This window comes from Oreochromis niloticus, linkage group LG11, assembly GCF_001858045.2.
Source record: "Oreochromis niloticus isolate F11D_XX linkage group LG11, O_niloticus_UMD_NMBU, whole genome shotgun sequence".
Taxonomy (NCBI): Eukaryota; Metazoa; Chordata; class Actinopteri; order Cichliformes; family Cichlidae; genus Oreochromis; species Oreochromis niloticus.
This window is the reverse complement of record NC_031976.2, coordinates 10,691,988-10,717,573: the sequence shown is the minus strand read 5'-3', so window position 1 is coordinate 10,717,573 and position 25,586 is coordinate 10,691,988. Positions and strand designations below refer to the sequence as shown.

The 25,586-nt window shown below is 39.1% G+C and overlaps 1 protein-coding gene across 4 annotated transcripts in view; it reads right to left on the bottom strand.

Moving 5' to 3' along the window:
- Positions 1-72: 72 nt before the first annotated feature.
- ankib1b (ankyrin repeat and IBR domain containing 1b) overlaps positions 73-25,586 on the bottom strand; it is a 33,580-nt gene continuing 8,066 nt past the window's right edge. For all 4 annotated transcript variants that reach the window (XM_005450588.4, XM_013270390.3, XM_025911578.1 and 1 more), the window contains exons 6-20: positions 23,596-23,804; positions 19,053-19,141; positions 18,772-18,916; positions 17,761-17,927; positions 16,840-16,928; positions 15,938-16,068; positions 13,041-13,175; positions 11,621-11,707; positions 11,294-11,360; positions 10,211-10,356; positions 9,628-9,806; positions 9,450-9,501; positions 6,264-6,375; positions 3,947-3,990; positions 73-3,382 (exon numbers count right to left, since the gene is read on the bottom strand). In XM_005450588.4, the coding sequence (XP_005450645.1) occupies positions 2,471-3,382; positions 3,947-3,990; positions 6,264-6,375; positions 9,450-9,501; positions 9,628-9,806; positions 10,211-10,356; positions 11,294-11,360; positions 11,621-11,707; positions 13,041-13,175; positions 15,938-16,068; positions 16,840-16,928; positions 17,761-17,927; positions 18,772-18,916; positions 19,053-19,141; positions 23,596-23,804 (2,564 nt within the window). In that variant the 3' untranslated portion in view covers positions 73-2,470. The remainder of the gene's footprint in view (positions 3,383-3,946; positions 3,991-6,263; positions 6,376-9,449; positions 9,502-9,627; positions 9,807-10,210; positions 10,357-11,293; positions 11,361-11,620; positions 11,708-13,040; positions 13,176-15,937; positions 16,069-16,839; positions 16,929-17,760; positions 17,928-18,771; positions 18,917-19,052; positions 19,142-23,595; positions 23,805-25,586) is intronic.

Here is a 25,586-nt window from a genome sequence, read left to right as displayed (position 1 = left end):
CGTTATGAAAATAAAACCATCTGCAATATTTCTTTGTCATAAATGACTATTACAAATGAAACAACCACAGAGTAAAACTCAACACATAGTTTATTGGCATCACACACCAAACACTTTTCATATAAAGAGGGAATGTATCAAGTATAAACTATGAAAGTGCAAATAGCATTTCAAGGATTAGTTGCTTTACAATAGAAAATCTCAATGAGTTACAAAATGTTATATACCTTTTTTTTTTTTTTTTTAATAAATCACCTGAACATATGAGGTGACAGTATAAAGTGTGCCCGTTACATGCACAGCATACTACTAAAGAAAAAGGGCAACGCATGTTATCTCCTCTGATAAACGCACTTCCATTAACCAAGTCCGACAAAGTTAGTTCCATTAACCATATGGCACCCACAGCTGCACTACTTCCAAGACACTTATCAAAGCAATCACTATCTTTAGACTTAATGTCGCTCTATACATCTGCAAGGGGACAGAGAGAGAAAAAAAAGGTCATTTACTTCAGCCAGACATCAGTCTGTACAAGAACATAATCACGTCTTAAAGGTAAGACACTGACTAGTGTGTTTTAGTTCATATGGGTTACTCACAATCCATTATTTAAATGAATTCTCTTTATTTCAAATAAATACCTACTTTATATTGCAACTTTCCTCACACACAAGCGATACAGAACAGTAGGTTAACCTATTCTGAAATCAGCGCAGTGATTTTTAGATGCTAAACCCGGGAAACACTTCAAAGTGTAGGGCAAGAAGCCTTACTGCACAAACCCAGAGAAATAAAACCTTTCTTCAAAATATCTGCGAATAAGTTGTTGTTGTTTAAAAGTGTGACTTCATCGTTACAACGTATTTCACCAAATCGTAAAAAAAAAAGTCAGTGTCATCTATTAACATATCACCACTAGAGCCAACAAAAAAGCCTCTTGCTACAAACATTTTTGATGAGCACATGTCTGAACACTATCAACGTTAATGTGAGAGAAACGACTTTAAGGTAACAGGTGTTTCTGTTTTTGTTTACACTGTCATTTTTTTTTTTAATTAGCACTCAGAAAAAAATGTGTGAAAAAAGGAAAAAGTGAATCGTGGTGATTTACACAAAGGCACTGTGTGTCTCAACTCCAGAGAGAGAACCGTTTCAAAGACATGGACTTCCCATGTGGATGAGATGCTGTACACATTCATGATTTTTTATTTTTTTTCCCCATGCATTACCCTGCAGTCCGGAAAATCTGCAGAGATCTGAAAGGCTTTGCTTATTACTTTTAAAACAGGACCCAGAGATAAATTACAGTGACTTGGGCGTGAGTAATTAATTTACCAGAGTCTGAATGTGACTGGCTGATTTCACTAGCCTTCCCTGCAGCGCATGAAGCAGACTTCTCACTGTCTACTTAGTCTGTCGCGCTCCACGTTCGGCTGCAATACTCAAAACATTAATTTAAGACAAGCTACAATGGAATTCAGAACATGCTGTCACAAAGGTGCAAACTGAATCACGCCGAGCGGTCCCTCCGGGCCCGTCAGCATTCGTTGTTTTTTGATTCAGCCTGTGTTCCGATCGAGGCTCGGAGAGTAATAACCATTGTCAAGTCCATTTTGAAATGTTTTTGAGGAGGCCAACTAGTTGAATAATTAATCAAAATTTTGTCAATGTGAATATTTCACATGAAGTACAAATCCATTAAGGTCTGAAGCCTCAGTTCTACACGGCTCACGACAGCTTTTAGCCAGTGACATTTTCAGAGTATCAATCAGCCGCAATCTCAAAGAAAATTATAGCTCAACACTTTCACATTAAAGTTTAGCTGAGTGGTTGAGATTGTAAAAAGCAGGCACAATTTGCTTTAGAGAATCCACTTGGTGACTGCAAACTGTGCTTTTGCTAGTCAGTGTTTGGCACCCATGAAGTAGGCAGAATTGGACAGGAGCGAGAACCATCTCAGCCAGCGTTGTTTCGATTGAATATTGGAGCAAACTGTTAATCTGCTCACTAAGTACAGTTGAATTACATCAGACCTGATCCAGACTGATACAGTAGGCTTTTAGTCCAGTGGAAAATAACTATGTAGGCTAAAGTTTCTAAAGCTCCTAAGTCTCTAAATCTGATCTTTAAAAAAAAGAAACAAGAAAAAAAAAGAAACGCTACTTATTTGTATTTTTATTAGTACAAGACTTGTTTTATAAGTCACCCTTGAAACTGGTAACTAACTGTGATCTCTTCTATTTAGTACTTTCTTTGCAGAAGGCTGACAATACAGTAAACACACCTTGTTGCACTTAAATCCGAATATATGTCTTTCCCCACTTTCCGGTCAAGTATGACACATTCCCCACTCTGTTTACATTCCACCTGAATAGCTAGCACGTATGTTCCTCCTCTTTTTTCATTTTGCAATCTGTAGTGGTTTTTGGCCTTCCCTAAAAGCTCTTTGCCATCTCAGTTAGAGAGATCATACCAAGTGCACTTGATCTTCCCACTCAGATGAGCTGGTGCTTGGCAGCTGATCGGACACAGAGTCACATCGCGGAGTGTCGACATGGCACACCTTTGAGCCTCTGCGCTCAGCATGCCCTCCGCTTGCGTCATGGGCTCCCATGTAAGGTAGCGGCATGGTGTCCAGCCCCACTAGATCTAACTGGGTCGGTCTCTCAGCGACAGCGCACTCCTTCTCCTCCATCTCACTCAGCCTCTGAGAGCAGAAACCCACATCTGCCATCACCTCCTGAGGCTTCCTGTTTTCAGGGAAGACGACCACCCCGACCTTGTCATCGTCTTCTCCTTCGCCCCTATGGAGTGAACCCGGGACTGAGTCGTTGTCACAGGAGGTTGGGGGTACCAGAGTGATACCTTGAGGATTCATGTCGTGAAACCAAGCCATGATATTGCCCAGCAGGTTAGCGTTTGCTGCTAATGCAGAGGATGAGGATGGGTCGTGGCTGCCACATGTGGTTGAGTCTGTTGTGTCGGTGGAAGAGAAGAGGCCTGTTGAAGAGCTGCTGCCACCGGGACCCACTGGTATGGGCACAGAAGCACCGTATGCCCGATGATGACTGTCACCGTGCTGTACAGGGATAGCAACACCGGTGGCAGCCGAGTACTGGCTGCTGATGTTGCCAAGTTTCGCCAAGTTATCTCCCAACTCCAGCAGTTCTGAGCTGCTTAGAGAAGCTCTGGGGGGGACCTCGATGCCTGGAGCACTCTGCTCAAGCCTCGAAGGCAGGGAGGTGCCAATAGCGCCGAGTGAGGCTTCGTTGGCAAGTACTTCATGACTGGACACACTCCCGGTCATCCCTGAGTCCTGGAGTGACAGCTGAATAGCCAGAAGAATGTTGGGGTCATCGTCATCCAGCGAACCCAGACCCTGCAAGAATAAAAGGATTCAATGAGGTAGAGCATCAGCAGTTTTCAAACTTAACTTTAAGTATAACCTGCAGCACCTATTGTTAAAAAAGTTAACAGTAGCAGCAGATGGAGATAGTGACAAGGCAAGGAAAATAGCAGCTGCTGCAGTTTTGACACTTTGACACACAAACCTGAAAGCAAAGACAGTTTTTCTTTATAGCTGCTTTGTTGCAGTCTGCTTCACAGTGGGTTTTAAGGTTTTACATTTTCAAAACTATCATTACCACTCACTCTCTGTGTGTATATATAAAGTCCCACCACACAACAACGCTGCAGTCCATCACTCAGTATGTTTCAAGTCATTCATGCCCCAACCCCAGTCCAAAAAGAAAAGAAAAAGAAAACCCTGTAGGTTTCAGTTTCACATATTACTCTTTTATTAACTGAACATTTGGTGAACTAGAGAATATGAAAAAGCTAAGAATCAAGACGATATTAATAATTCACAGTACTAAGACAAAAATGCCTTCAGGAATAATTTCAACTACATTACTGTTTGAGCTCGAGATAAATGTTTACTCACCATCATAGGACCTTGTCTGCGTCCACTTCCAGCATCCTGTGTGTCTTTATAGGAAAAAAAGGAACACAGAAAAAGTCAAACCTGGTTATTGAACTAAATCAATGCAGGATAAATCAATTTACTCAGTTTAATCTACTGCTAAGTATTCAATTTAGTAACATCATCTTGAGTTTAGTCAACACACTGATGAAGGAACAGCAACCTGTCACAACCCCAGGAACTGCACTAACTGTATCTGTATCTGTGAGCAATTCCTCTTTCCTGACAAAACAGAACCTATTAGCTACCCTCCAGTTTTATCTATTGTTTTCAGTCCATGCAGCCTAGATAAAAGTACCACAATGATGGAGAAAAACAAAAGATTAGAAATGCTTACTGAATTCAAGCAAGTGTAATTTTTCTAGAAGCTCTATTTTGGAAAAACTAATTAGTAAAAATCAATATTTCTAAACAAATAATGTAACTGAATCATTGCAGTGCACGTGTGCTTGTTTAGGTAAAGGTGGATGCTAAGACTCTTCTCCACTTAACACAATACTGCCAGGGAAGCATCTGACTGGATCTTAATATTTTTGGAGCATTAACCATGACTCCAACAACAGGAAAAAATAAACAGATCTGGAACAGATTGTAGGGCCTGAATTCACCGAAGAGCTTTGAAACTTTACCATTTAACCACTGACACGTCAAAACGTTGCTAGATGTTTAAACAGACAGTTCTTTAAAGTTAGACATTCTTAACCCACACAGAGCTAGAGCCCTAACTTGAGTGCAAGAAAATGAGACTTGATATAAGGAGGATGATGATAAGGTGGAAATGACAGGGGACAGAAAGCAGTAGTGAAGGACGAGAAAGAGATAACGAAAACATCAGCCACTGTATTCAAGATGGTGGGGCTCCGCAAACCTGCACCTGCTCTTATGCAATTCTGATGGATTAATTCAAAGTTAATAAGACTGTGACTGACTACCCTTAAAACAAATTATAAAGCAACAGAAATGTGTCTTTAATAGTAACAGAGACTTTAATACTTTCTTTGGCATTTCTTCCACACCTAGTGCTTTAACTGTAACTTGTCTACAGTGTTTTTCACTTCTTTGTAACATCAAAATTCAGACATGGAAAACAAACATCATGATTCATGCTTCTAGTCAACTCATCCTTTGAATCACATGCGTCACTAATAAAAGAAACAAAAATCAAAGTTAATCACGATGTGATTTCCTGAGAACAAATCAAGAAAATCTAGCTCTCATTTAATCTCATTCTATACTTTCAAACCACACCATCGCTAAGATGAACTTCAATAGGTCTTTTCTGCAGTATCTAGTTCTCAGTTTATTAATTTCCTACCAGAACAGTTTCAGATTAGAATAATTCTTATAACTCTCATTTCTGGAACTGACTTCTATAAAACGTCCTATCACATGTACACAGTACTTCCCTATATCTATCTTTAAATAGTTTTCTACTCAAAAGATCATTACACCTTAAATGCTTCATACCAGCCATTACAAATTGCACTTTTGACCCATTCCATCCATCTGTTGGGTTTTTGTTTTTTCCATGCTGGAGTCAGTGTGCCATTTCAGGATGTATTCCAATTAGACTGATAGCAAATGTAGGCTTGAGCTTAATTAATCACACTTTTAATGAATATATAAATATTTTTTCACTAAGTGTTTCACAGTCACACTGCACTATTAGAAACATTTATCCATGATTAGAAACAGAGAAGGTCTCATTTTTTTTCCAAGAATAAGAATTTTGACGTTCTATTTTAATTAAGATGCAGTTTTGATCTATTATTCTGATCTATTATTCTCTAAGCAATTTTTTCTTTGCTGAGAGCCTGAAGCAGCTGTGATTATAAGAGATGACCAATTTAAGTTAATTTAGCTGAACAGTCGATCAAATCTACCTGAGGGCCATCGAACCCTGCTTTGATAAAAGAAAAACAACTCAAGGGAACTTTCTAAACTTTACAAGAAAACTTATCTTATCTTTTATACATAAACAATCAAAATCTTTTGTAAACACTGGAAACCTTGAGGTGTCTAAATCTGCGCACTTTCTGCGTACCAGATAGTTGTTATAGTCTCAGGCGTTTGGACCCAATCAAAAAAATCAGACCAACTAGAACCCAAAGACTTTGCGTTCACAACATTCAGATGCATCACACGATAAATTCACCTGGTAACTTAAGCTATGCAAATAACAAGCTGTGACAAGGGAGAAAAATTTAATATCATGATGTGAGATAGCCATCACAACAGAAATAGAAATCTGAGAGAAACCCTGTATAAAGTGAAGTACCTAAAGTGCTGTCGCTGAGGTCGTCAGGGTCAGGTGTGTTGCTACGGAGACTGGACATGTCGCCTCGCCGCCTCTGCCTATGCCGCCGTCTGTACTGGAACTCTGCGTACTCCTTAAAATATAAGAAAAATCGTTACTTTAAAAATGCAATGAAGGAGATTTGTACAAGGAAACTGATCCTAGCAGGTTTGAAGTTAATAACTGTGTGTGGGGGGGGTGGGGGGGACTACATGTAGGTCTTTGATTCATGCACTAACTGAAACCACTCACCTTCCCTTTAAACCAACCTTCTTGATTAGCTATGTCTTACAAACACAAGATGAACATTATGTGGGTGTGCCTCTATACTCATGAGAAAAATATCTGATAAGGAGGGTGTAGAGCAGTTTGACACCTGAACCTTTGGTTAACAGGTATTATTTGCACATCAGCTGACCTCAGTACTTGAAACTTTGGTCAGATTACCATGGGGGAAAAAAACATGGCAAAGGAAAATAGTTCCTGTTTATCCCAGCACACAGGTCTTATTTTGAGGCCATATGGAGTCTATGCTTTTCTGGGTGACAGCTACTTTGACTGCACAAAAAGATGGGTGGTCTTAAAAGTTTGGCTCATTGGTGTGTACCTCTTCAAAGGGAAAAGCAGTGAATTTGTCTGTTATCTAAATCAACTCAAGCTAACATTTTTGAAATGGAATTCCTGCAAAGTCAAAGTCATAGATTTAAAACTGTGAGATAGCACTCATGCGTAGTCAAGTGCCAAATGAATGAAAACTCCAGTGCTGTTATCCCTCTTAAAGTACTGATAAATGCAAGACCGCTCTCATGAAAAAGGCTACATACACCAAATCAACATATCAGTACCTCTGCATTCTTTATTCAATCATCTCAACTGCCAGAGTCACTGAGTAACATACAAATATCATCAAAAGCAAAAGCTCTTTCATGCTTCCACCGTGCTAAATATAACCCACTATGAAGTGATGCAGGTTTTATAAGAAGCATGGAGGAGACATATGTAAGTGTGTGAGGCAGTGTCATCTGGCTTTGTTACTATGGTGTTACCAACTACTGACACTGACTGAGAGAGAAGGTTTTAACCAGCAGGCAAAAAACAAAAACAAATAAAAAATAAGCTTGGTGTTCAGCATCTGCTATCAGTATCTACTGTATGTCTATATTAGTATGTGTCAAGTTCAATTTAATCTTTTTTGCAACATGAATACTTGCATCAGCTGGCCTATATATTATAATCATTAATGTTATTGCACAGTATCGATGCACATTAAAGATAGACAGAGATAATTAGTAGTTAGCAAAATCAATGCATGCAGGGATCTCCAGCTTGTTAAGACTGTCAACCAATGAGAGACAAGATAAGTATCATGGCATGTGGCACCTGACTTCCTACAAAATAATGGCACATCTTAGAAGAAGCAAAATGCTGAATAGAAAAACAAGAGCCGCTGTATGTAGTTTTGCTATCATGTCAGAAGACAAGTTACTGTAGTAGATCTGTTGGTTTAGTTTCTTGGCTGATTTGAATAATAATAATATTTTCTGTGGTTCTTTCCTGACAACAGATCTTTTTCAGCACACATACTTTGACTAGTCATTGTAAATAAAGTGCAAATGTATAAATGTGTTTACATTCCATTTACGGAGGGTCCTACTGTAATGCATGTGGCTAAGTGACTTACAGGGCTTACTGGTATATTTAATGTAACTGAGTCATCTTTAATTCATTTTGTGCTTTATTTACTGATACAAGTCAAAACATCTCCCCTTAAAATGTCTGTTGGCCATTGCCAGCTTTGAAATGTTATAGGATTTGCACAGAAACCCCAGAGGCTTATTTTGGGGTGAGATTTGAATTTTCAGATAGAAGCTACACGAGCCTAAGCCAAAAGAGTGATGGTGCTCTTAAGCTGAGCAAATTCGCTTCTGAAAAAAAGAACTGTATGTTTAAGAACTGCCACAGTCTAGAAAAATCAATAACAGACCTGTAGTCGTATCTGCAATGTACTGACATATGCACCATTACCAAGTGCATACATCACACTGGGCAGAAAAAGAAGACAGGTCAATAATCAAACCATTATGTGGTCGACACTTTTACGACTCTAAGTGTTAACTACAAACACCTGTTACTAATGTGTAATGATCAGGCGCAACCTACTTAGGTGTTTGCCAGCATACTGTGCTTTTCATCATTCCTGACGGTTGCACAGGGAACACTGAACCATCTGGCTTGCTCCAGTGTGTTAAATTACATGGCGATCTCTGCGTCACCAGAAATGTTAAAATAATTTAAATATACATACTGACTTTATTAAAAGATGTTATATGACACCGTATAATTAATTACACAACATAATTATATCTAATTATGATTTATATTTCTGCAATAAAGTAATTTCTTGAAACAATAAGTACTCTCTATTAGCAGAAATAAGTGGGATTACAAATCACAGGCACTTGTTGAAAGGGCACTGATTAAATTAATATTATGTATAATATATGTTTTACAAATATAGCTGTACTGTACTATACTGTATAGGGTAAACATCACAGCATCAATAACACTGACAGTTCATAATATTAGAAATTCCTAATTAATAAAATTAAACTTCCAATGGCACGCTGAAATCTGGGAGTGGCTCCACTATTACATTCAAGAACAGTAACGACAGGGGGAAAACAAAAAACAAAAAAACCTTTGTTATCCAAAAATTATTTGTGACCAAGAGAGGAAGTCTGTGCCTTTGAGAAAAATGAACATTTTAGGACTAACATGTCTTTTTCTTCCTAATTTGTACACGTACGTTTAATAATGAGTCCAAATGTGGTTTCAAAGCACTTCAGAGCAACGGCAACAACCAGAACAAGTCAGAAGCTGGTTTTGTTTAGAAACAGTGGCACCAATTATGATATGTGGGTGTGAGTGTAAAAGGCAGCTGCAAGTGAACCTGGACCAACACAATTATCTGGCTACATTTGTTAGCTTTAAGTGAATTAATTTTTGCTAAAACAAATGGGAATCACCAACTCTTACTATGCACCTGTAATCTGTTTAAATAACCCAATCATCTGACAAGATAAAAAAACATCATCGGCTAAATCACTCAACACACAATAAGACAAATGGATTTTGTTCAAGTTTACTGTCCAACCAATCAGCTTTTACCTCAGGTGATGCAAAGCCTAAATACTCCCAGTCCCACGTTCCACCAGCAAAACTGCAAAAGACAGAAATTAATGGCAAACTTGTGATAGCTGAAATCACACAGGAATTGGCTCTCAAAATAAAAAAAAAATGTAAAATGTGTTATTTTAACAAAGTTAGGTACTGGTCTGTATGCTACCTTCGCCTTGGGGCTTCAGGTGAGTCATTGGGGGCCACTCCCCTGGCTACTGAGGCCAAAAACTCTTGCCTCTTCTGTTGTACCAGACAAGCCGCACGGATGATCTTGTGGCGTGGTGTTCGCAGGTAAGGCCTGTTAACCTTTTGTGCCAAGTCCTCAGTCACCATCTCCAAGTCCGTCTGGGGGCAGAAAGACAGGTGACTTAGCAATCACAGTGTACAAATGCAGGATTTCAAGTTTCAATTTAACAAATGTACTTGTGGGGCAGCTGTTTATGTATCTACGTAAAAAAACTATTACTTTTACAGGCGTTTAAGGAATTGTAAGACCTATGGGAGTCGTGCCGATTCGTTCTCCAGCATCTGAAAGGCCACATTATAAAAACTAGCAGGAAAGTACATCCTGTATCTATATGGATGATCATAAATTATACAGCACTAGATGTTTAACTAAAAGCTGAGATGTGCAGATATAACTGGGGAAGATTGTGAGAATCATGCAGTAGAAAGCTTTAGTCTCACATATCTAATGGCCTAGACCACTGTGAACATTTGTCTTTCCTCTCACTAAGTAAGCCTGAAACCTGCATAAGCTCGTAGATCTCTTTCTTTGTGCTTTTGGGCTCCAGAAAGAACCCATAAGGATAAGAGCACTTGAGGATGCGGCGAGTCTTTAGTAGTTCTAGGACTGCATCTTCAATGAATGTAGTGTCAGGTGGGCCTCCTTCCCCTGGGAAAGAGAAGGCGGGAGAGTCAGATAACAAACATGAATATGGGATATGCTTTTGTACAGGACATTCATTACTCTGCCTCAATTACTTCACTTTGCTTTTGAGCCGATTAGTATTACATGACAAGACACCCTGAAACAAAGCAAATGAAAGAACTCCTTGACTGTACTAAAGCACATGAAGAGACTGCGCTTTTAAGTTATAACTGAGGTGTCTAGTATGATGGGAAGTCTGGGCCAAGAACACTGCTGGCCTTTGATGAAGAGTGACTTATAATTCACTTTTTAACAGCTACTGAGATTTAAAAAAAAAATAAAATTTGGAACCTAAGGGAAAATCATTTTCTTCTCATTTGAATAAATCTTTTCACTAAATGTGTAAATTAGCAATCCAGACATGCTGAATAGAAGACGAATTTATATCTGAAATAGAATTTTTATCTGCATCTCAGATTCTGAACTGCATCAGAAAACACAATAGTGATGGCCAAACCTGATTATTGGAGACTAAAAGCTGTCAGCAGTCGTATTATGTAGGATAAACTGTGCAAACTTTCAGTTAAGCCAAACTCATGACGACCGACTTGGAACCTTTTCCATTTCTGCCAGCTGACAGCCACCACCACTATGTGAGCTAACTCAGAATCTACTGTTTTACCTGATGTACATCGGAGCATCATTCAGCTAACTAATCAGGCAGAAACTGACTTTACTGACATGGTTTTGAAAAATTCAAGTTAAAATGTTATATTTCTTTATATTTCTTGTAACCTTACACTACTGAATGCTTAAACCAATACCCACTGTTGTTAAAATAATATTAAAACACCTCAGTTTTCTATCCCTTCTCCTCTACTTCCAAAAGCTCAATATTAAAGAACTGAATTAGGATTGGTATAATAAAGGTTGACACCGTTACGGCAGACTGCATACTCACTTCCACTCAGTGCTCGACTAAGCTGCTCCATCTTCTCTTTGGCTGTTTTTAACAGACGCTGCTCTAGCTAATGGGAGAAAAACAGAAATTTTACTCAATTACAAAACTTATCACGAGGTTTCTGCTAAACCAAGCAATAGAGAGAATGCCATGTGAGACAAAATAAATTAACAACAGACTTATTTGTGATGAACAGAATGCAAATATACCATATGTTAGTTATTTTAAAGTTAAAGCACTAGTTTTAAACAAATTCTTACGGGCTGCATTCATTGCATAACGGCTGCAAAGGCAACATCACTGCAAGACAAAGTCTGGTCTGTTTACCTGATAGCTGTGCTCGTGGTTCTTGAAGCGTGTGTAGTAGTGCATAAAGCGGTCGAGTTCCTGAAAGCTCTTGTGTTTTTTCTCAGCCTGCAAAACAGTGATGAGACACCAGTCACAGTCAAGCTCCTGAGCATGGTGTTTCTTCTCACAGAGAGGGCCTGAATACTTTTGCTTCTTACAGTTAAAGTAAGTCCACCAAATGATACCATTTATGTGTGACAAGGGGGGGGGAGTTAATTTCTTTTTGCTTTGATGATAGTACATGAGAGACTGGTCAGTGACCCTCTGGCAACCAAATGCAAACAAGTGCAACACTGTTTACCTCTTTGCAAGCAGTTTCACTTAGTAACAGCAAGCAAACCCTTCCAACGAGTTGCCAGCCAGTCAGGGAATATACATCTTTCAATAGTAACGACTGGTTACCAGGAGGTCAGTGACTCTTGACGTACATGACTGTGGTTTTAGCAAATGATTTTACAGTAACTGCCATTAACCTCGAGCAACCATCTGCAACAAGCAGGAAATACTCATTTTTCCCTAGCAACCAGCAGTTGCCAACTGGTGTCAAGGCCTACATTACTATATACCTGTGTGTTATATACTTCGGCTGCTCAACTCCTGATCGTGTAGGAGTTTGCAGACAGACAGAGATTTGGTGTATTACAGTAAGATTGGGTTGTGCAGCAAAATATATTTATCAACTGTGCACAGAAAATCTGTAAATAATCCACTATTCCATCATGAGTTTCCAGGAAAAATCCACCAATTTTATGTATCGCCATTCTCCAGGCCTTGGAGAGTACTACTGCAGATGAGTAAACGGTTATATAATGTCTTCTCTGGTTCCACAGGGACTTGCACAAAATCTGATAAATTGCTATAAGTAATGTCACTTAGGTCAATGTCTGAGTTTGAGAAAACAGAACCAGAAAGCAAGCTTACTACAGCTCTGTAGACGATTGCTCGTTTTAAATTTAGCTGAGGAGCTTGAAGGCTATATTATTGGCTACTAGGACAAGTGGAACCACATTCTGGTTAATGTATGTATGGCTTGAATCAGAGGAAGAACGAGTAAAATTAAAACAGACACGAGTTTATAATGCACCAAGCTTTCTGCTTTTTTGTTGTGAGTCTGATAATGGTGTAGGAGTACGATGACAAGTTGCTGAAAGAGTCTTGACGTTTAGGAATAAAATACAATATGAAACAACCCCAGCCCCGCTCCTTTAGGATATTCACTCTACATCATCATAACAGAGGGCTCCCCCAGTAACAACTGCCATCACTCAGCTCTGGTCCCTGTTGTTACATTATACCGCTGTTAAGTCATATTTTACAAAGTGTTCGGTTAACTGGGCCGAAAGCATTTAAAATATGAAAACACAGAGAATGTAATAATATCGTGTTAACTTGTATGTACCTCTTCAGTCATCTCCTTTGACTGCTCCTCCACCTGCTGGATGACCTCATAGCGAGTGCAGCGATAGTAGCCCCCTGTAGATGAGCTATGCTTTTTCCATTCCTCCAGACAGATCCAGCAGAAATCGTACTTACACTGCAGGGAGAGAGAACATCTCTGGTCAGCTGTCACATCAGAAAATGGAAAGCCAATTGCTAATGCTACTCCTGCTATACTGAGGTAATTTACATTTAATGACAAAATGAAAAAGACACTTTTTTTTATATAACTGCTGTGAGAGAAAAACAATTATCCTGGTATATGAAATGACAGCAAAAACGATACCTTTCCCCCCATCTACAGACATGTTTTCATTAATATCCCCATCCAAAGGTGGGAATATCCAGACTGACCCAACATCAGAGCTCATCTGATGTGCTGTAACCTCTTTGAGTTATCAAGCACAGATCTACCAGGACAGAAAGGCACTTTTTTTCAAAAACACATCCTTTGTAAAAATCATAACTGAATTATAATTAAGGGTCAAGGACTTCTAAGACTCACTAAACTAATGTAATCACCTGTATCCATTTTATCTCTTCCATCTTCTCATCCATTTCTTTTTCTACAGTGTACAAGTAGCAGCTGTTTGAACAGAGTCGTGAATCCTTGTAGCCTGCTGCCACTAGAAGGCACTCAGACTGCATTTGAGAGCAGCAAGTCCCGATGGAGAAAGAACAACAAAACACAGCAAAACACTACAGCCTCTCCAATCTGGAGCCTATTTGGGTATAAGTGATTTCTCCATGCTACAAGCACTTCTGTGGGTGACAAGTTAGCTGGAGCATCACAAAACCTTAAGGCTGAGGCCTCAGTTGTCCAGGAAACTCTCTGCTTATATGACACATCAAAAAAAATCGATACAAAATCAAGGAGAGTGAGGGGACATGAATGGGTGGATGGAGAGACACAAAAAGACATGTGAAAGAGAATCCTGAGACAAGAAAAAAGTGTGAAGCCACACCAGAGAGAAGGAAATGGCAGTGAAAAGACAAAGGTTCCTTAGCAACATTGAGTCCCGTGTTTCCAGGCAACAGGGGTAAAGCCGTTTCTTACCAGGTAATAACAGGTCAAGAGGCTGAGCCCTCTGTGGCCTCTCAGCTTGTGAAAGCCACTCCATTCCCCCAAAACTAATGTCCATCTCTAGTCAGCCTATTTAACCAGTGCAGACAGTGACAGGGGTGTCAGAGAGACAAAAAGATCTTTGCTGTATGACTGCACTGCCTCCCCTACAGCAACAGTTGTAGTAACAGAGACAAAGTCAAGCAACATGACTATGTCTGATTACTGGTCTCACTCTCGCCCTTGACCATCCATCCATCCTCTTCCACTTATCATGGTCCAGGTCACAGGGACAGCAGTTTAAGCAGAGATGCCCAGACCTCCATCTCCCCAGATACCTCAAGCTCTTCTGGTAGGATACCAAGACATTCCCAAGCCAGCTGAGGCGAGAGACATAATCTCTCTTTCAGACCCTGGTTTCACCCTGGGGCTTCCTCACAGTTGCACATGCCTGAAACACCTCAGGAGATGTCCAGGAGGCATTCTAGTTAGATGCCCACCTCAAGTGGCTTCCTTTTAATGTGGAGAAGTAGCAGCTCTACTCTGATCTTTTCCCGAGTGACCAAGCTCTTCAAATTATCTTTAAAAGAAAGCCCAGATGACCCCCGGAGGAAGCTGATTTCCATCGCTTAGATCCATAATATAATTCTCTTTTACTTCCTACAGCTATGGCCATAAATGGCCTTCATACAAAACCTTTTTTTATAATTTCACAGTTAACCCTGTATTATTCACACTGGTGGACCAATACAGAAGTATCTGCTAACATGTAAACATTATAGCATGCATTCATACTGTAATTACACATACATTTCACAGCATCAACAGGTACCTTAGTTGCCCCTTTGCTATGCACACTGCATTTCCTTTAAAAAAGTGTTAACTGAGAACAGAACAGTATAAAACAGAGCTATTCTAATAGTCTGATCTGACAGAACTCAGAAAGTTGTAGTCATCTGCTTGACAGATCATGTAATACCATTGTGTATAAATACTACAACTTGGCTTGAGTGTGGTGTAAGAAAGAGAAAGGCTTGTGGAGAATCAGGAGTAAAAATGGCTCATTCTAGTGTTTAAAGAGCCATCTGTACAACTGAAAATGAGATTTTGACATTTATACACATACTGTGTGCGAATAAACTTTATCTCCCACCTGACAGTTTGTTTGCACTGAGAAGAGTACTTTGCATAAAAGCCCTGAGTTATTCTATCATTGCACTGTATGATAAAATACTGTGTCAATTTGTAAATGCTTCTTGGTAAAAAATGAAAGAATACGCCAATGAATAACTGGTGGCTACATAAAATATAATTAACTGATTAAAAAGAAAAAAATGCTAAATGGAGCTATGCTGTACCACTTTATGCAGCTCCAAAACCCACACTTGCTCTAAATATGTTTACAGAAAAGGGTGACAATCCCAAAAGTTCCAAATATTACTGAAGTTTGATAAATAAGGTAGTTATACATAATTAATTCTAATAATTTCTATGAATTGCCAAAATCTGCATTTTGCACTTTTAAGGAACAATAAATAGGAGGGATTTGTTTCTGTATAGCTGTGTAAGGATTTCCTTTTTATGGCAGTATGTCAAAGAAGATGATTCTGAAGTCCATTTAAAACATAAACAGAAGTATACTGTGTTCACTGCACACATGTAGCTCATTTAAACCTTTTGGGTTTGTTTTCTCCACCAGAAAACGACTGATTCATATATCTTTCTAAACCAACCAGATAAACTGATCACCCGATTACTGTCTAGGTAAGAAAAATATGAGAGGCCTGACTGCCTACCTTGGCACACTGCATGTGATTGCAGCCCTCGTTTTTCTGTATAGGAGACTTACAGTTGGCGCAGGGTTTGGAGTTAGTGAGCAACCATAAGCAGTTGGCTGCATCCTCATAAGCTTCGCTCACACCAGCCACTTCAACATGGAGGAGGGGGAGGTAAACAGAACAAATAAAGGCATAATGAGACAGAATGAGAATGGTTATTACCAGAGCATCAAAACAGACCAATGCACTGAGTGGGAAATTGTCCTGCCTGATTAATGTGTATTGCTAATATATTTTGCTAACATCTCCCAAGATGCTCATGCAGCCACCTACACACACACAAAGAGAATAATTGGCTATTATCAAAGCACCTTTGATGTGCTGCTGAAATGCCAAGATGAAACAGAATCTGGGGAAAATCGAAGGGGAAGATAGTTCCGAAACAAAATAATTGCTTTTATCTTCCGACTGTCACATCAACCAAGTGGCACTCAAGAGCAGCCGGGGTATCTTAAATCATCTATTAGATTGCCCAGAGTCCAATTAATGTTTCTAAACACCACAAACTTTTAGTGAGCGGGTTGCTCGTCTTAATTAATAATTTATCATCGACGTGGTGGATTTTAATTGGCCTAATGCTAAACGGTTTGTAATTACTGTGGTTGAGTTCCAGGCAATTTAACTCCAAATCAGTCACTTTTGTGCACCCTGAAAAATCTGGGCAAATAAAGACACTGGCTCATAAACTTCTTTAGGATCCAGGTAACAACACAATTCTACTCTGTGGTTCAACAGATAGAAATGCCATTTCACATTAGGTCTCAAAACAAAACCGCATACCGTAAGTTGGTTACTGATTCCTGTACAGTTTTAGATAACAAATCCACGATTTAAAAAAAACAACAACAACAAACACTCACATTCCTCAGGCCTCATCTCACTGACTTTCTGTAGCCACATCTTCCACGTTTCACAGTCACAGGGCTCATGGGCTTCACCTTGACACTCCCTGCAATACATACAGACCAAGGTTATTACTAACACTAAAGTAAAAATTAGAACTAGTGAAAAACATTTTAGTTAAATAAATTAACCGTTAGTTCTATTTCACCGCTTTTAGGACAGCACCTTATCTTTGTGGTTTGGAAAGTAGCAGCAGTCCTGAATTTTCTCTGTTTGTTAGTTTCCTTTGTATGAGGGACCTTTCACAAATAAAATCTTTCTTAAGCAGACACTGTCAGTAATCACATTTTGTACACTTTTATCTATACAAAGCACCTCCAAAACTTATACTTGCCATTTCATCTCTTTACTTCAACTAGCTTATTCTACCCTGATTAAGATGGTTCAAAACCTTTTTCTTCCAAATGTACAGAAATCTACAAAAAAAAAAAAAATATTAACACAACATCCTGTGGGTGGCTGTGGTTCAGGAGGTAAAGGAGGTCATCTAATTGGAAGGTTGTAGTTCAGTCCATGCCTGCTCCAGTCTGCATGCCAAAATATCCTCGGGGAAGATACTGAACCCTGAGTTACTCCTAAAGTGTTCATTGGGCAGTTAATATGTATGAATGTTACACATGTAACAATCAAACACAGGTTTAGAAAAAAAGTGCTTGTATAAATGTATTGGTGAATGGGTGAAGGGATAGAAGAACTATTGAAGTTGAACCACTACTAATGAGGTCAGGCATGGTCAACAAACAAAAAAACAATTGGTGAACAAAAATAAAAATAAAAACCACCCCAAATATTTGCCTAACAATATTTCTTCCCATTAACTCCATCACTACTGTTTCTTTTGGATAACTGGAGTTTTGAAAAGCAAAAACAATACTGACCAGCAGAAGAGGTGGCCCTTGCCACAATCTACAGCAGGGGCCCGAAGGAGGGGAAAGCTTAAGTGATCTGAGGTGGAGGCTCCAGGGCCCTGGGTGTTCAGACGTACCGCTCTTTCGCACCCTGCCTCTGGACACCATCGGATTGCTGGATTGTTTTCTACAAATGCCTTCAATAAAAGCAAAAGTCAGTCAGAAGCTGTATACCTTTTAGTGTAGATGACACAAATAAAGCTTGAAATAATTTTCCTCTTAGTGTTAATTTAATTTTAAAGTCAAGTCATTTTAAAATCTGTTAAAGATGTTTAACTATAAAATTATTCCCTCTGTATGCGTTCTGAGACCATCTGATAGCAGCTCGATATTTAAGGAATAGATTCTTGAACACAAAATAAATAAAACAGCCTGAACATAATTCAACTAAAAAGGCTCTTTAAAAAAATATATCAGGTTATACCTTTTGTTAAACCTTGGCGTACTTTGTGCCCTCACCTTTCTGTTTTCGTTGCTCTGCATTAACCACGTATCCCCGGCACCAAAGCATCATAACTTGGTTAGTGGCTGCTAGTCTCACTCTGTCCTCCACTTGTCACAGAGAAAAGTTGGTATTTCTAACTAGAACACTGCAAAGTTGAACTCTTTCTGTTAAGTGCCCCTAAATTACTTATTTTACAAACTGCTAATGTGTAATTACAACTCTAAACTGAATGAAGGAGACACAACTTACAAAAAAAAAAATGTTGAAAGAAAAATGAATAATATTCATTGTTGCTTGTGGCACTTTGATAACAAAAAATGTCATTGTTTCAAGTAAAGATTATTTCACTCATAACTGATTTAGTTCCTCTACCTTTATTACTTATACCCTTCCATTTAAGTGAGTAATGGTATTATCATAACACAATACTGCAACACCAGAATCATCTTTTATCCCCGACAAAATTATTTGAATATTTTGTGCAGGAGGCTCACAGCTCAGTTCATTTCAATTCCTTCCTTTTTTTTCATCACTACCTTGATGTCAAACTGGAGGTAGCGCTTGTCCATCTCTCTGGAGACCACACCCTCTATGACTTCCACTGGTACTAGCTGGTAGCAATCAAAGGCTGGGCAGAAAATGTTGTGGGCTTCCCCTTCTTGGATTTTTAAATTCAGAAACCTTTGAAAGCATTCAAATAATAGTCAGAAATGAGGTATGCAAAGAACAAAAACACTGAATAAGATCTGTGCACGCATAGTACAGACACCCCAAGCAAATCTGCAGAATCCTCAGGCCATACCAAAATATGACTTACCCTTCCCAACATGATCTACAAAAGTCGTGGCCACAGGGCATGTCAACAGGTTCTTCAAAGACGGAGAGGGAAGACATGCAGATACCACACTGCGAGACATAAATATCAAAACACAATATTAGCATCAACAAGATACACTCTATTTAAACTCTTTTAATTTTTTGAACAAATTAATTCAGCTTTAATCAATAAAAAAATTAATATATCTGGTACAACTTCAAAAGGTCTTTATGTTACAGTCCTGTTTTGTTCTGTTACATAACCGTGCCACTGTTTACAGCCTTTGAAAAAGTCACTGGGTTTTTCTATTTTTCCTGTTTTGCTTGAAATGCCAGAATTTGAGAATGTCCTGGCTTGGGAATGTTCGCCAAATATTGTGAGGGAGGGGCGGGATTTTAATGTGAGATGACATGTCAGAGGTGGAGAAGTTACTGAGTTGAAATGTCAATGTGTACAATTATACACAATAGTAACCCTAAGTAGTTTATGAAAAGCCACTGTGCCAATGTTATGACCTCTGCTAAGCATGTGGCTCATTCACATTTCTATTATTAGATTTATTTTTCAGATACCCACAGAAAGTTGAATCACAAACAAAGAGTGTATTTGACACACAGTCAAATACACAGGCCTTGTTACAGTGAAAGGCTGATCCTCACAAGACATAAAGAAGGCAGTGTACTTCAACAATGCAGGTATTGATCTGTGAAAGAGCAGAATGTGATAATCAACTCTAACCTTTAAACGGGCCTTTGAGCACACTCGGTCGATTGACACAGGGCAGTTCAATTACGCCTTTTCAGACACACAACTTAAGATACCCTCAGACATTTGTCTGACATGTTCATATCTTTGATGTTTCAATCCAGAGTTTTTTGGTGTTTTAAGTAAACCCCCGATAGAGAGCAACTGAAGCTGACAGCCTTGATTTATAGATTAATAAAGTGTGTCAGCTTTAGCTATTATCCATCAACACACGTCGCCAATGGATATATTCATTCATCCAAAAAGATACGTCTTTAAACTTTTCAGAACTGTCTGATTCTCCCTCCAGGTACCATCATTTTAGTTTAAAAATCATTACAACAAATTTGAAATAAATTTAACAACCAAGAAAACAGCATTTTCTTCCAAAGAAGCCTCACAAAGTTATATATAAAAAAAAAGTCTGCAGTGTGCATTTCACACACTGCACTGTCATCTCAATTCCCAATTTTGCAAACTATTCCAGAATAAAGTCTAAACCCAAGCTAACCGACCTTGCTGACCTCACACACCCTGATTTTTATAAAGCATTGTCAGTCTCCAATAGCGAGCAGTCAAACAAAATGAGTTGCTGTCAGCAATAAATGAGATAAAGGCTAGAGGCCTAGTAAACTTTGTTTTGGTGCAGGACATATTACTTTTTGCTCTCAAAGAAGACAATTTCCGAATAGGTTTTATAATTATGGGAAATGCCAGACTAGATCAGGATAACAGGTGGGCAATTAAACAGGGAGTTTACAACTCCTCTCACAGCAAGAGGTCAATAAGGTTCCTCTCCCTCACTGCAGGCTTTGTAAACACAGTGGTGGAAAATACACCTTTCATGAAGCTTAGAGAGCACACTTTAATGCTGTGGGAGGTGTAGTTGTTGAAAGCTGACAAAAATAATTATCTACAGTGACTCAACTACCGCTGTCCCCCTACCTCCCTCAACCCTTCACCCAAAAGGCCAAAGGAGGGAAAACCAAAACAATTTTATTTACGAAATTTATGCACCCCCATTATATTTCAGTGCAGACTGTAAGTGTCTAGCAGCTACAGTTGATCGCGATTCATTCACCTTCTGTAAGTGCTTAAAAATCTTTCCAGTATTTTTAATTAGTTTAAAACTAAAGATGGCCATCCAACCCCTGGTGGTGGCATCACTGCGGACTACCCACCCCCAGTCACACGAAGGTCAACACTCTCCCTTATGTGTAAAAATGTTAAAAATGTGAAAACAATAATATGACATCTTTAGTGATACGTGCCCAAACATACAGCAGTAATATAACATAATATAACATACGACATGTGCAGCAGTCAATCATGTTTCATAAAGAAGGAGAGTGCAACATGAAGGATGTCGTATCTTAAATTGGCATATTTTATATAACATAACAAAACTCAGCTCTGTTCAGGACTTGCCTACATGATAACTGACAAAACACTGGTTGACATATGAGAAAAGGAAGCCCTGCTTCTGTTTATGTTTGCAAGGTAGACCACTGGCATGAATACTAATGACTGCTAGCAACATATATTTACCGGGAAAGAGTGAATCATTATGCAGAAAGACATCTGTGATCATAAAATTTTAAAGAATTCAGCTGAAACACTTCAGAAAATCTTGGGACTGCATGAATTTTATTTAAATACGCACTGCTATACACATTTTATGGGAATGCTGCCAGTTAATCTATGCACCTCCGTGCCTAAAGCTATCCCCTGCTGCTATAGGAGCTTCTTTGTCAGAAAAACATGCTGTGGCCGACTGTGATCCTTTTTCATTTGATCGTTCTTTATCAATAAGTACAGTTAAACAGTGGCTAAAACTTTTTCTGATTTATTGAGCTCCATTTATCAATCTAGAGCTGTCACACTCTTTTCAGCAAAAATAATGGCAGTGCATTTCAACCCTAACTTAGTGGTTTAATAGCGTATGTAGTTACATTACAGGGAGTGCAGAATTATTAGGCAAGTTGTATTTTTGAGGAATAATTTTATTATTGAACAACAACCATGTTCTCAATGAACCCAAAAAACTCATTAATATCAAAGCTGAATGTTTTTGGAAGTAGTTTTTAGTTTGTTTTTAGTTTTAGCTATTTTAGGGGGATATCTGTGTGTGCAGGTGACTATTACTGTGCAGAATTATTAGGCAACTTAACAAAAAACAAATATATACCCATTTCAATTATTTATTTTTACCAGTGAAACCAATATAACATCTCCACATTCACAAATATACATTTCTGACATTCAAAAACAAAACAAAAACAAATCAGCGACCAATATAGCCACCTTTCTTTGCAAGGACACTCAAAAGCCTGCCATCCATGGATCCTGTCAGTGTTTTGATCTGTTCACCATCAACATTGCGTGCAGCAGCAACCACAGCCTCCCAGACACTGTTCAGAGAGGTGTACTGTTTTCCCTCCTTGTAAATCTCACATTTGATGATGGACCACAGGTTCTCAATGGGGTTCAGATCAGGTGAACAAGGAGGCCATGTCATTAGTTTTTCTTCTTTTATACCCTTTCTTGCCAGCCACGCTGTGGAGTACTTGGACGCGTGTGATGGAGCATTGTCCTGCATGAAAATCATGTTTTTCTTGAAGGATGCAGACTTCTTCCTGTACCACTGCTTGAAGAAGGTGTCTTCCAGAAACTGGCAGTAGGACTGGGAGTTGAGCTTGACTCCATCCTCAACCCGAAAAGGCCCCACAAGCTCATCTTTGATGATACCAGCCCAAACCAGTACTCCACCTCCACCTTGCTGGCGTCTGAGTCGGACTGGAGCTCTCTGCCCTTTACCAATCCAGCCACGGGCCCATCCATCTGGCCCATCAAGACTCACTCTCATTTCATCAGTCCATAAAACCTTGGAAAAATCAGTCTCGAGATATTTCTTGGCCCAGTCTTGACGTTTCAGCTTGTGTGTCTTGTTCAGTGGTGGTCGTCTTTCAGCCTTTCTTACCTTGGCCATGTCTCTGAGTATTGCACACCTTGTGCTTTTGGGCACTCCAGTCATGTTGCAGCTCTGAAATATGGCCAAATTGGTGGCAAGTGGCATCTTGGCAGCTGCACGCTTGACTTTTCTCAGTTCATGGGCAGTTATTTTGTGCCTTGGTTTTTCCACACGCTTCTTGCGACCCTGTTGACTATTTTGAATGAAACGCTTGATTGTTCGATGATCACGCTTCAGAAGCTTTGCAATTTTAAGACTGCTGCATCCCTCTGCAAGATATCTCACTATTTTTGACTTTTCTGAGCCTGTCAAGTCCTTCTTTTGACCCATTTTGCCAAAGGAAAGGAAGTTGCCTAATAATTATGCACACCTGATATAGGGTGTTGATGTCATTAGACCACACCCCTTCTCATTACAGAGATGCACATCACCTAATATGCTTAATTGGTAGTAGGCTTTCGAGCCTTTACAGCTTGGAGTAAGACAACATGCATGAAGAGGATGATGTGGACAAAATACTCATTTGCCTAATAATTCTGCACTCCCTGTATGTCCACCTTTTAAATTAATTTGTCTAGCTTTATCAGTTTGGTAAGTATCACTTAGCAAGTGCTATTTTACTTTACTTTGGTAAATTTTATTAGAAAGCGTGCCCAGTTTTCCAGGACTCTTTGAATTGTATAGCTGATGGACAACAACAGGAGCAATGTGAGTCTGGATAACACTTTGTGCTAAACAGCAGGCTAATCTCAAACATTACGTGCCTAATGTATGGGGTTGAATGCAAATAGATCCATATTTTCCTTGGTGAGAGGCATCTTATCTTACCAGAGAAGACTCCTCATCAGCAGGCATGAGGCTGATTTGGTCTGGTGAAGTGATGGAGGAACGGGTGGTCCTAGGCGTCCGGGGAGAAGGTAAGGTGTCCCAAGCATTGTAACCGCTTGGAGGTGGGTTGGGCATTTGCACACCTGAGCGTTGGCAGCACTCCGCCGCATTAGCCATCCAGGCCTCTAAGAGCTTCTCTCGGTCCCAATCTGACACAAAAAAAGACATTCATTAAAGAGAACTACATTAAAGAGAAACATCTTTCTTCAAAGCACCTTTGAAGTGAATTATTTTAGTATATACTACCTAGAGGATGAAACTGATTGTGGCATGATGTTTTGATCCGAATGATCAGACTAGTGACTGGAGGTGCAGGTGTTGGTATGCAGAGAATTTTTAAAGGGGAAACAACGCAGGCTTCTGTGCAATAGGTGCTGATGGACTGGGAGTCAGACACACATTTTTATAAGTTAACTTGCTACCTGTTGTCTAACAAGTTTACAATGATCCTTGTGTGTCTTTTTTTTTTTTTTTTAAATGTAACAAGGTGCTGAAGTTAATTGGTTGCTTCCGTGTTTCTAAAAGATTTTTTCCTGAGTTTATTTAAATAACTGAAGCATCAGACAGCAGCAGAATCAATGCACAAGCTTCCTAAAAGCTGTGTGCATTTATGCATGTGACACAACAGTGATAACTTAATTACTTGTAATAAATTATTCCTGACACTGACACAGGATAGCTCAGGATCTAAGAGCAAATTACATTGTGCATTTCATTTCAGAAAGGTGAGATGTCCCACAGGCTCACAGCTTATAACCTACAATTTAGAAAGTTACGAAAACTGACTTCCAGTGCATTACACGTCACTTTATGTAATGTCTAATTTCCAGTATAGCACTCATAGCTCATTCAGTAAGTGTTGATGGGATGTTTGAATATAAGAAAGTTTATGTTAAAGTGACAAAATGACGATCTAAGGAAAAAAGAAGCTTCAGAAAATGTATTTCATTATGCAGGAATCAGGTGTGTCATGATCAGAGTAAAAACTGAAAGCACAAGTGGTGATGGGATAGGAAATGCTCACTATAGTGTAATAGTGATCCAGAATGTCCTGCCCTTTAGAAAGGCAGTTAGCTTGCTATCTTTATTTAAGTTTCTAAGGACATTAACAGTAGAATTCAGGTTTTTCCACTCCATATACAGCGTCGTCGTGTCTCCTACACAGTTGCTGGTGGCAGTGGAATGTGAATACTGACAATAAAAAAAAAAAACACCCAAGAAAATACGAGGCAAACTCACGGTGGAAGTAGATGGGTTTACAGAATGGGAAGAACGATTCCAGATCAGGAGAACAGTGATGTTTAATCATCGCACCGGCTGTTGTTAGTGTGAAAACAGATTCTACAACCTTTCCTCTTGCCAAAAATGTGGTGATCTGCTCTGAAGAGCTCAAAGCCTGCCAGCTACAGCGCAGAGTCCAATATCAATTCACAGAACCTACTTTCCGTGAAGCACAAAATGGAAGATAAAGAGAAATCTTTTTTCTTTTCACCAGCAACTATAAACACACAAGTTTTTGTCAAGACACAAATAAGAAGTACGCAATGTAGCAGGGCCAATTAAAAACATTTTCTGACTGTTTGGAAATTACATTTTTTACAATACTTTATGATCAGGCCTAAAACAGACATAACATACTGAATATATGAATTCCCATTTAACCTGTCAAAACAAGACTCAACTAAGTTTGAATTTCATAGACAAAAAATGCATTTCAGTGAATCTCATTTTACATTTGTGTGGATTCTCAATAGAAATACTCCGGTAGCCACTAGCATTTAAGCCTTTTAAACTGCCAACAACAAAGACCTGCTGCCATCTGGTTTTCTGTTTTAGAATAGCTGTTTAATCTCACATTAGGACACGGACGGATTTGAGAGGCTCTCAGTATAAATATTGGATGACTTGTGGACTGTGCCCGAGTCCAAATA